Genomic DNA, 12951 nt, shown 5'->3' with positions numbered 1-12951 from the left:
GAAAACACCAGAGTTCCTGTCTAATAGAAAACACCAGAGTTCCTGTCTAATAGAAAACAGGTAGAAAGTTCCTGTCTAAAACAGCTAGACGTCCTGTCTAGTAGAAAACAGGTAGAGAGTTCCTGTCTTGTAGAAAACAGGTAGAGAGTTCCTGTCTAGTAGAAAACAGGTAGATAGTTCCTGTCTAATAGAAAACAGGTAGATAGTTCCTGTCTAATAGAAAACAGGTAGATAGTTTCTGTCTAATAGAAAACAGGTAGATAGTTTCTGTCTACTTGAAAACAGCTAGAGAGATCCTGTCTAATAGAAAACAGGTAGATAGTTCCTGTCTAATAGAAAACAGGTAGATAGTTCATGTCTAATAGAAAACAGAGAGATCCTGTCTAATAGAAAACAGGTAGATAGTTCCTGTCTAATAGAAAACAGGTAGATAGTTCATGTCTAATAGAAAACAGAGCGATCCTGTCTAGTAGAAAACAGGTAGATAGTTCCTGTCTAATAGAAAACAGGTAGATAGTTCATGTCTAGTAGAAAACAGCTAGAGAGTTTAACCTTCATTTAACTTCTTATGGCTTGGGGGCAGGATTTGGATAGAAAACACTCTAAAGTTTCCAAAACTGTTAAAATAATGTCTGTGAGTATAACAGAACTGATATGGCAGATGAAAACCTGAGGAAAATCCATCCAGGAAGTGGGATGTTTTTGATGTGGGTAGTTTTCCATTGAATGCCAATGGAGTATCTAATGGGTTAGGACCCAGATTGCAGTTCCTATGGCTTCCACTAGATGTCAACAGTCTTTAGACATTGATTCAGGCTTGTTTTCTGAAAAATGAAGAAGAATGAGACATTTCTGTCAGTGGACTCTAGAATCATGCAGTGCTGGTTGCGTGCGTGACCAAACATATGACTATTTTACAGCATTTTAAAGACAAGACTCTCGTTAATCTAACCACACTGTCCGATTTCAAAAAGGCTTTACAGCGAAAGCAAAACATTAGATTATGTCAGCAGAGTACCCAGCCAGAAATAATCAGACAATCATTTTTCAAGCTAGCATATAATGTCACAAAAAAACAAAACCACAGCTAAATGCAGCACTAACCCTAGGACATTATGTTATACAATGCATGCATGTTTTGTTCAATCAAGTTCATATTTATATCAAAAAACAGCTTTTTTACATTAGCATGTGACGTTCAGAACTAGCATACCCCCCGCAAACATCCGGTGAATTTACTAAATTACTCACGATAAACGTTCACAAAAAACATAATTATTTTAAGAATTATAGATACAGAACTCCTCTATGCACTCGATATGTCCGATTTTAAAATAGCTTTTCGGTGAAAGCACATTTAGCAATATTCTCAGTAGATAGCCCAGCCATCACGGCTAGCCATTTAGACACCGACCAAGTTTAGCCCTGACCAAACTCCGATTTACTATTACAAAAGTTTGATTACCTTTGTTGTCTTCGTCAGAATGCACTCCCAGGACTGCTACTTCAATAACAAATGTTGGTTTGGTCCAAAATAATCCATCGTTATATCCAAATAGCGGCGTTTTGTTCGTGCGTTCAAGACACTATCCCAAGTGTAAATAAGGGTCACGAGCATGGCGCAATTCGTGACAAAAGATTTCTAAATATTCCATTACCGTACTTCGAAGCATGTCAACCGCTGTTTAAAATCAATTTTTATGCCATTTTTCTCGTAAAAAAGCGATAATATTCCGACCGGGAATCTGCGTTTAGGTAAACAGACGAAAGAAAACATAGCATGGGGTCGACGCGGGCACGCGCCTGAGTCTCACAGTACTGTAACCAGCCACTACCCAAACGCGCTACTTTTTTTCAACCAGAGCCTGCAAAGCCACGATTCAGCTTTTTGCCGCCTTCTGAGAGCCCATGGGAGCCGTAGGAAGTGTCACGTAACAGCAGAGATCCTCTGTAATGGATAGAGATAATCAAGAAGGGCAAGAAATTGTCAGACAGGCCACTTCCTGCATGGAATCTTCTCAGGTTTTGGCCTGCCAAATGAGTTCTGTTATACTCACAGACACCATTCAAACAGTTTTAGAAACTTTGGAGTGTTTTCTATCCAAAGCTAATAATTATATGCATATTCTAGTTTCTGGGCAGGAGTAATAATCAGATTAAATCGGGTACGTTTTTTATCCGGCTGTGAAAATACTGCCCCCTAGCCATAACAGGTTAAGCCGATGTATAACACTTGTATTTTTATGAATGTTTATTATTGCTATTTCTGTATTTTGAATTTGGCACTCTGCCATTTCACCGGATGCCTGCGCCAGAAAGGTTAACTAGGCAAGTCAGTTAACCTCTCTTGAGTAGGGGGTAGTATTTTCACGGCCGGATGAAAAACGTACCCAAATTAAACTGCCTACTACTCGGGCCCAGAAACTAGAATATGCATATTATTAGTATATTTGGATAGAAAACACTCTGAAGTTTCTAAAACTGTTTGAATGATGTCTGTGAGTATAACAGAACTCATATGGCAGGCAAAAACCTGAGAAAAATCCAACCAGGAAGTTGAAAATCTGAGGCTGTAGTTTTTTTAAATTAATTCCCTTTCCAAAGTACAGTGACTTAGGGGTCATTTTGCACTTCCTAATGCTTCCACTAGATGTCAACAGTCTATAGAAAGTTGTTTGAGGCTTCTATGGTGAATTTTGAGGGAATAACAGCCAGTTCAAGCAGTGGACTGTCTGAGGTCATGTAGTTACTTCATGCGCATTCACGCATGGCTAGCATTTTGTATTTTTCTTCTGTAATGAATACGCTATTGTCCGGTTGGAGTATTATCGATTATTTATGTTAAAAGCACCCTAAGGATTGATTGTAAACATCGTTTGACATGTTTCTACAAACGGTAATGGAACTTTTGAGCTTTTCGTCTATTGATTTACGCCCCCGCCTCGTGCCTTTGGAATAGTGTTCTGGACGCGCCAACAAAATGGAGGTATTTGGACATAAATGATGGACTTTATCGAACAAATGAACGTCCTGCGAATGCATTCCGCCGAGGATCAGCAAAGGTAAGGAAAGATTTATAACACTAATTTAGAGTTTTGTTGATGCCAGAACTTGGCGAGTAACTGTATAGCTTGCATTGATGGCTGAACTCTGTACTAAGAATATTGAACAATGTGCTTTCTCCGTAGTTATTTTGAAATCTGACACAGCGGTTGCATTAAGAAGTAGTATACCTATAATTCTTTAAATAATTGTTATATATTTTGTCAACGTTTATGATGAGTATTTCTGTAAATTAATGTGCACATTCACCGGGAGTTTTGTGAGGCAAACATTTTCTGAATATCACGCGCCAATGTAAAATGCTGTTTTTGGATATAAATATGAACTTGATCGAACGAAACATACATGTATTGTGTAACATGATGTCCTATGAGTGTCATCTGATGAAGATCGTCAAAGGTTAGTGATTCATTTTAGCTGTATTTCTGGGTTTTGTGACACCACTCCATGCTAGGAAAATGGCTGTGTGGCTTTTCTTGTTTAGGTGGTGTCCTAACATAATCTAATGTTTTGCTTTCGCTGTAAAGCCTTTTTGAAATCGGACAATGTGGTTACATTAAGGATAAGTGAATCTTTAAAATTGTGTAAAATAGTCGTATGTTTGAGAAATTTGAATTATGAGATTTTGGTCGTTTTGAATTTGCCGCCCTGCTATTTCACTGGCTGTTGGGAGTGTGTCCCGTAGGTGGGACAGTCACGTCCCACCTCTCTTGGGTAAGAACAAATGCTTATTTACAATGACGGCCTACACTGGCCAAACCTGGACGACGCTGAGCCAATTGTGCGCCACCCTATGTGACTCCGAATCATGGCGGGTTGTGATACAGCCTGGATTCGAACCAGGGTGCCTGTAGTGACTCCTGAAGTACTAAGATGCAGTGCCTTAGACCGCTGCACCACACAGGAGCCCAAGATTTCCTGGAATAATAATGGTTATCATAAAGACAATAAGGATGAGAGGAAGAGAGGAGAAGAGAGAGGAAGATAGCGGAGGAGATGGGAGAAGATGGGAGGAGAAGATGGGAGGAAAGGGGAGGAGAAGATGGGAGGAGAGGGGAGGAGAAGAGAGGGGAGGAGAAGAGAGGAGAAGAGAGGGGAGGAGAAGATGGGAGGAGAGGGGAGGAGATGGGAGAAGAAGATGGGAGGAGAGGGGAGGAGAAGAGAGGAGAGGGGAGGAGGAGAGGGGAGAAGAGAGGAGAAGAGAGGGGAGGAGAGGAGAAGAGATGGGAGGAGAGGGGAGGAGAAGAGAGGAGAGGGGAGGAGAGGAGAAGAGAGGGGAGGAGAGGAGAAGGGAGGAGAGGGGAGGAGAAGAAAGGAGAGGGGAGGGGAGGAAAAGAGAGGGGAGGAGAAGAGAGGAGAAAAGCGGAGAAGGGAGGAGAGGAGATGGGATATGAGAAAAAGAGGAGAGGGGAGGAGATATGAGGACGGGAGGAGAGGAGAAAGGTTTTTCAAGCCAAATAGCATGATGTTTTGTTGCTCAAAGATGACTTCATCCATTAAATCATCCTGGTGTTCAGCGGGTTAGGCTGACTGGGGAGTAGTGGAGGAATGTTTCCATGTGTAGCTCCAAACATGTGCCTGTCAAACATTCCAACTACAGACAGAGCACAGAACTGATATAGGAACCCCAGAGAACAGAGCCAGATACTGATATAGGAACCCCAGAGGACAGAGCCAGATACTGATATAGGAACCCCAGAGGACAGAGCATTATACTGATATAGGAACCCCAGACGACAGAGCATGATACTGATATAGGAACCTCAGAGGACAGAGCCAGATACTGATATAGGAACCCCAGAGCACGATACTGATATAGGAACCCCAGAGGACAGAGCATTATACTGATATAGGAACCCCAGAGGACAGAGCATGATACTGATATAGGAACCTCAGAGGACAGAGCCAGATACTGATATAGGAACCCCAGAGCACGATACTGATATAGGAACCCCAGAGGACAGAGCCAGACACTGATATAGGAACCCCAGAGGACAGAGCATTATACTGATATAGGAACCCCAGAGAACAGAGCCAGATACTGATATAGGAACCCCAGAGCACGATACTGATATAGGAACCCCAGAGAACAGAGCCAGATACTGATATAGGAACCCCAGAGCATTATGCTGATATAGGAACCCCAGAGGACAGAGCCAGATACTGATATAGGAACCCCAGAGCACGATACTGATATAGGAACCCCAGAGGACAGAGCCAGATACTGATATAGGAACCCCAGAGCACGATACTGATATAGGAACCCCAGAGGACAGAGTATTATACTGATATAGGAACCCCAGAGAACAGAGCCAGATACTGATCTAGGAACCCCAGAGCACGATACTGATATAGGAACCCCAGAGCACAGAGCATTATACTGATATAGGAACCCCAGAGCACAGAACTGATATAGGAACCCCAGAGCACAGAACTGATATAGGAACCCCAGAGGATGATACTGATATAGGAACCCCAGAGCACGATACTGATATAGGAACCCCAGAGCCAGATACTGATATAGGAACCCCAGAGCACGATACTGATATAGGAACCCCAGAGCACGATACTGATATAGGAACCCCAGAGGACAGAGCCAGATACTGATATAGGAACCCCAATGGGCAGAGCATTATACTGATATAGGAACCCCAGAGCCAGATACTGATATAGGAACCCCAGAGCCAGATACTGATATAGGAACCCCAGAGGACAGAGCCAGATACTGATATAGGAACCCCAGAGCCAGATACTGATATAGGAACCCCAGAGCACGATACTGATATAGGAACCCCAGAGCCTGATACTGATATAGGAACCCCAGAGCCAGATACTGATTTAGGAACCCCAGAGGACAGAGCCAGATACTGATATAGGAACCCCAGAGGACAGAGCCAGATACTGATTTAGGAACCCCAGAGGACAGAGCCAGATACTGATATAGGAACCCCAGAGGACAGAGCCAGATACTGATTTAGGAACCCCAGAGGACAGAGCCAGATACTGATATAGGAACCCCAGAGGACAGAGCATTATACTGATATAGGAACCCCAGAGCACGATACTGATATAGGAACCCCAGAGGACAGAGGACGATACTGATATAGGAACCCCAGAGCATTATACTGATATAGGAACCCCAGAGCATTATACTGATATAGGGACCCCAGAGGACAGAGCACGATACTGATATAGGAACCCCAGAGCATTATACTGATATAGGAACACCAGAGGAATACTGGCTAAACACTATCACAACTCTGTCAATAATTGAATCAGGGATACTACTGCTGGACTAGAGAAAACATGTGCAACGCAGGTACTAGAGGACTGGTTGGGGGTATCACCACTCTGTCCTGCTATGGTTCTCTTACCCGTCTCTGTAGTTGATGACGGTGTCGATGATGGCGTTCATCTGTTTGGTGAGCTTGGGGGGGTTGGGGGACAGCTTCTCGGCAGGGGGACGTCCACGCCTCTTCTTTGCCTTCTCTCCTCCCTCCTCCCTCCCTCCGTCCTTGTCCCCTCGTCTCCTCCTCTTCCTCGACTTCTTCAGACGGATCTCTTCCTCCATTTCCTCCAGGTTACCATCCTCTACTGCCTGTAGAGGGCGACACACAGATAGAAATACACTCATATACAGTAGCTGTCCTTCCCATTGTTCTGACAAGTTACAGACTGAACTAATGAGCTAAGAACAAATGTGCACATTGTTTCAGAATCCCACAATTCTTACCTGTCTAACAGTATTAAGCATGTGTTCGTAGGACTTCAGTTATGAAACTGAAAGTATTCAGTATACGGAAAGTATTCAGACCCCTTGACTTTTTCCACATTTTGTTAAGTTACAGCCTTATTCTAAAATTGATTAAATTAAATGTTTTCCTCATCAATCTACACACAATACCCCATAATGACAAAGCAAAAACAGGTTAGACCTTTTTGTAAATGTAATTCAAATAAGAAATAAATAACTTATTTACATAATTATTCAGAACCTTTGCTATGAGACTCAAATCAAATCAAATTTGTCACATGCGCCGAATACAACAGGTGTAGACCTTACAGTGAAATAGTTACTTACAAGCCCTTAACCAACAATGCACTTCAAGAAATAGAGTTAAGAAAATATTTACTAAATAAACTAAAGTATTATTTATTTATTTTTTATGAAATCAAAAAGTGACACAAGAAAATTACATAAGAATAATGAGGCTATATACAGGGGGTACCGGTACCGATTCAATGTGCGGGGGCACCGGTTAGTCGAGGTAATTTGCAAAGTGACTATGCATAGATAATAAACAGCGAGCAGCAGCAGTGGAAAAACAAGGGGGGGTCAATGTAATAGTCCGGGTGGACATTTGATTAATTGTTCAGCAGTCTTATGGCTTGAGGGTAGAAGCTGTTAACCTATACGGGCTAGGGGGCAGTATTTGCACGGCCGGATAAAAAACGAACCCGATTTAAACTGGTTACTACTCTTGCCCAGAAACGAGAATATGCATATAATTAGTAGATTTGGATAGAAAACACCCTAAAGTTTCTAAAACTGTTTGAATGGTGTCTGTGAGTATAACAGAACTCATTTGGCAGGCCAAAACCTGAGAAGATTCCACACAGGAAGTGCCCTGTCTGACAATTTGTTCTCCTTCTGTTGCATCTCTATCCATTACAAAGGATCTCTGCTGTTACGTGACACTTCCCACGGCTCCAATGGGCTCTCAGAGCCCGGGAAAAAGCTGAATGACGTAATTCAAAGCCCTGGCTGAAACACATTATCGCGTTTGTCAAGTGGCCGATCAGGGGACAGTGGGCTTAGGCGCGTGCACTGGCCGCCCCCGTCTTTCTGTTTTTCCCTCTATTTACCGAAACTCAGATTCCAGGTCGGAATATTATCGCTTTTTTACGAGAAAAATGGCATAAAAATTTATTTTAAACAGCGGTTGACATGCTTCGAAGTACGGTAATGAAATATTTAGAAATCTTTTGTCACGAAATGCGCCATGCGCGTGACACTTATTTACCATTCGGATAGTGTCTGGAACGCACGAACAAAACGCCGCTATTCGGATATAACGATGGATTATTTTGGACCAAACCAACATTTGTTATTGAAGTATCAGTCCTGGGAGTGCATTCTGACGAAGACAACAAAGGTAATGAAACTTTTGTAATAGTAAATCTGACTTTGGTCAGGGCTAAACTTGGTCGGTGTCTAAATAGCTAGCCGTGATGGCTGGGCTATCTACTGAGAATATTGTAAAATGTGCTTTCACCAAAAAGCTATTTTAAAATCGGGTATCAAGTGCATAGTGGAGTTCTGTATCTATAATTCTTAAAATAATTGTTTTTTGTGAACGTTTATCGTGAGTAATTTAGTAAATTCACCGGAGGTTTGCGGGGCGTATGCTAGTTCTGAACATCACATGCTAATGTAAAAAAGCTGGTTTTTGATATAAATATGAACTTGATTGAACAAAACATGCATGCATTGTATAACATAATGTCCTAGGGTTGTCATCTGATGAAGATCATCAAAGGTTAGTGCTGCATTTAGCTGTGGTTTTGTTTTTTGTGACATTATATGCTAGTTTGAAAAATGGGTAGTCTGATTATTTCTGGCTGGGTACTCTGCTGACATAATCTAATGTTTTGCTTTCGCTGTAAAGCCTTTTTGAAATCGGACAGTGTGGTCAGATTAACGAGAGTCTTGTCTTTAAAATGCTGTAAAATAGTCATATGTTTGAAAAATTGAAGTTTTCGGATTTTAGAGGAATTTGTATTTCGCGCCACGCCCATCATTGGATATTGGAGCAGGTGTTCCGCTAGCGGAACGTCTCGATGTAAGAGGTTAAGGAGCTTTTTGGTCCTAGACATGGCGTTTCAGTACCACATGCCGTGCGGTAGCAGAGAGACCAGTCTGTGACTTGGGTGACTGGAGTCTTTGACCATTTTTTGGTCCTTCATTTTACATTACATTTTTACATTTTAGTCATTTAGCAGACGCTCTTATCCAGAGCGACTTATAGTAGTGAATGCATACATTTCATGAATTTTTTATTTTCTTTTGTACTGGCCCCCCGTGGGAATCGAACCCATAACCCTGGCGTTGCACACACCATGCTGGCGTTGCAAACACCATGCTCTACCAACTGAGCCACAGGGAAGCCTTTGACCCTGCCTAGTATATAGGTCCTGGATGTCAGGAAGCTTGGCCCCAGTGATGTATTGGGCCTTACGCACTACCCTCTGCAGTTGCCATACCAGGCGGTGAATCAACTGGTCAGGATGCTCTCGATGGTGCAGCTGTAGAACATTTTGAGGATCTGGGGACCCATGCTAAATCTTTTAAGTCGCCTGAGGGGGAAAAGGTGTTGTCATGCCCTCTTCACGACTGTCTTGGTGTGTTTCGACCTTGATAGTTTGTTGGTGATTTGGAAACCAAGGAACTTGAAACTCTCGACCCACTCAACTTCAGCCCTGTCGATGTTAATGGGGGCCTGTTTGGAATTGAGTTTCCAATGATCAACCTTGAGATGTGTTTACCACTTGATTGGAGTCAACCTGTGGTAAATTCAATTGATTGGGCATGATTTGGAAAGGCACACACCTGTCTATATAAGGTCCCAAAGTTGACAGGGCATGTCAGAGCAAAAACCAGTCCATGAGGTCGAATTAATTGTCCGTAGAGCTCCGAGACAGGATTGTGTCGAGGCACAGATCTGGGGAAGGGTACCAAAACATTTGTGCAGCATTGAAGGTCCCCAAGAACACAGTGGCCTCCATCATTATTAAATGGAAGAAGTTTGGAACCACCAAGACTCTTCCTAGAGCTGGCCGCCCGGCCAAACTGAGCAATCGGGGGCGAAGGGCATTGGTAAGGGAGGTGACCAAGAACCTGATGGTCACTCTGACATACCTCCAGCGTTCCTCTGTGGAGATGGTAGAACCTTCCAGAAGGACAACCGGAAGCCACCCCTCAGTAAAAGGAACATGACAGGCCGCTCGGAGTTTGCCAAAAGGCCTAAAAGATTTGGTATACATATTAGTTCAGAACAGTGGTTTTAATTGCTTCCATTGGTTAATAATTAATCCCCAAGAAATGGCAGAAAATTACACCTGTCAAACTGCTATTCTGGAATGAAAGTCCTGCTTCAAATCAAATCAAATTGTATTTGTCACATAAACATGTTTAGCAGTTATTTTTTGGTGAAGCGAAACACTTGGGTTTCTAGCTGTGCAGTAATAATGCAGTAATATCTAACCATTTTCACAACAATACACACAACCTTAAAGTAAAAGAATGGAATAAAGGAATATATAAATATTAGGATGAGTAATGTCGGAGTGGCATTGACTAAAATACAGTAGAATAGAATACAGTATATACATATGAGATGAGTAAAAACGAAAATACGTTGTGGCGTACAGCAGGTCAACCACCGGGGGAGACTCGTCTGGTGACAGATGGAGTATACATCACGAGGCGATGGCTCCACCTGCTGGACGTGCCAGGTCTCGACGGGCTCTCCGGCCAGGACTATTTGGGGCTGATTGGGGATTGGTGAGTAATCAAGGGCTGATTGCTCACCAGCTGTACAACTCCCATCAAGCTGCCAGAAGGGCAGCACACAGGAGAGAGACTGGGGGAGGAAAGGACTCCTGTATAGTTAGGGGCGGTACCAGAGTTAACAGGAGGGAGTTCAGTTTTTGATCCCCACAGGATACAGCAAGACCCGGAGCCCAGAAGACGGTATCCCGGAGAGGGTCTCTTGGGGAGACCTATTCTTTTGGACTATTATTTTAATAAACACCTTTGAAACTGAGCTAATCCTACTCTGTCCGTGTCTGATCTGTGTAAACGTTTTAACCCAACCCCCTGGTCTGCCACAATGTAAACATTATTAGAGTGACTAGTGTTCCATTATTAAAGTGGCCAGTGATTTCAAGTCTATGTATATACGGCAGCAGCCTCTAATGTGCAGGGTTGAGTAACCGGGTGGTAGCCGCCTAGTGATGGCTATTTAACAGTCTGATGGCATTGAGATAGAAGCTGTTTTTCAGTCTATCGGTCCCAGCTTTGATGCACCTGTACTGACCTCGCCTTCTGTCACGGCTGTCGAAAGGATCGGACCAAAGTGCAGCGTGGTTGTAGTTCCACATTTTATTTAATCCGTGAAACTTCGCAAAACATAAATAACTGAATTTACAAAACAACAAACCGTGACGCAGAGAGAAACAAACACTACTCAAAATATAATCACCCACAAAACCCAGGAAGAAAAACCCCTTCTTAAATATGATCTCCAATTAGAGACAACGAGGACCAGCTGCCTCCAATTGGAGATCAACCCCCAAAAACAACAACATAGAAATAGAAAAAATAGAACTTAAACATAGAAATACAAAACATAGAAAAACACAAAACACCCCGTCACGCCCTGACCTACTCTACCATATAAAATAACCTCTTACTATGGCTAGGACGTTACACCTTCTAGATGATAGCGGGGTGAACACGCAGTGGCTCGGGTGGTTGTTGTCCTTTATTATCTTTTTGCCCTTCCTGTGACATCGGGTGCTGTAGGTGTCCTGGAGGGCAGGTAGTTTGCCCTTGATGATGTGTTGGGCAGACTGCACCACCCTCTGGAGAGCCCTGCAGTTGCGGGTGATGCAGTTGCCATACCAGGTGGCGATACAGCCCGACAGGATGCTCTCAATTGTGTATCTGTAAATGTTTGTGAGGGTTTTAACCTCACTAGGGTAGGGGGCACTATTTTCACCTCCGAATGAAAAGCGTGCCCAAAGTAAACTGCCTGCTACTCAGGCCCAGAAGCTAGGATATGCATATATATATGCATATATCCTATGGCTTCCACTAGGTGTCAACAGTCTTTAGAAATTGTTTCAGGCTTGTATTCTGAAAAATTAGGGAGTAAGACCACTGAGTGAGTGGACCCTGGGAAGCTGCCAGACCTGTTTCCTGCGCACGACCGAGAGCGCGCCTTTCTTGTTTTTCTTTTATATTGACGACGCTATTGTCCGGTTGAAATATTATCAATTATTTAGGCTAAAAACAACCTGAGGATTGTAAAGATCGTTTGACATGTTTCTACGAACTTTATGGATACTATTTGCATTTTTCGTCTGCCTGTTGTGACTGCCTTTGAGCCATTGGATTACTGAACAAAACGCAGCAACAAAACGGAGGTTTTTGGATATAATGAGGGACTTTATCGAACAAAACGAACATTTATTGTGTAACTGGGAGTCTTGTGAGTGCAACCATACGAAGATCATCAAAGGTAAGGCATTTTTTATATCGCTATTTCTGACTTTTGTGTCGCACCTCCCTGGTTGAATTATGATTTTCATGCTTTTGTATGCGGGGCTCTGTCCTCAGATAGTCACATGGTTTGCTTTCGCCATAAAGCCTTTTTGAAATCTGACACGGCGGCTGGATTAACAAGAAGTTAAGCTTTATTTTGATGCATAACACATATATTTTCAAGAATGTTAAATATGTGAATCGAGTATTTTTGAATCTCGCGCTATGCAATTTCACTGGATGTTAGCCAGGTGGGACGCTACCATCCCAGGTACCCATAAGAAGTTAAATGCCAAGCCAAATTTCTTCTGCCTCCTGAGGTAAAAGAGGCACTGTTGCGCTTTCTTCACCACGCTGTCTGTGTGGGTGGACCATTCCAGATCATCAGTGATGTGTACACAGAGAAACTTGAAGTTTTCCACCTGCTCGGTACCGTCGATGTGGACAGGGGGTCCCCAGTGTTGAGGATCAGCGACGTGGAGGTGTTGTTTCCTGTCTTCACCACCTGGGGGCGGCCATTCATGAAGTCCAGGAACCAGTTGCACAGGGCGGGGTTCAGA

At 43.0% G+C, this 12951-nt stretch overlaps 1 protein-coding gene across 4 annotated transcripts in view; it reads right to left on the bottom strand.

Moving 5' to 3' along the window:
* smarca2 (SWI/SNF related BAF chromatin remodeling complex subunit ATPase 2) overlaps nt 1-12951 on the bottom strand; it is a 159754-nt gene that overhangs the window by 29888 nt on the left and 116915 nt on the right. For all 4 annotated transcript variants that reach the window (XM_045695465.2, XM_082961596.1, XM_082961597.1 and 1 more), the window contains one exon: nt 6438-6661. In XM_045695465.2, coding sequence (XP_045551421.1) covers nt 6438-6661 — 224 coding nt within the window. The remainder of the gene's footprint in view (nt 1-6437; nt 6662-12951) is intronic.

The sequence above is a fragment of the Salmo salar genome, chromosome 15 (genome assembly GCF_965601325.2).
Source record: "Salmo salar chromosome 15, fSalSal1, whole genome shotgun sequence".
NCBI lineage: Eukaryota > Metazoa > Chordata > Actinopteri > Salmoniformes > Salmonidae > Salmo > Salmo salar.
The sequence above is the reverse complement of the archived record's forward strand: the minus strand, read 5'-3'. Positions and strand labels throughout refer to the sequence as shown.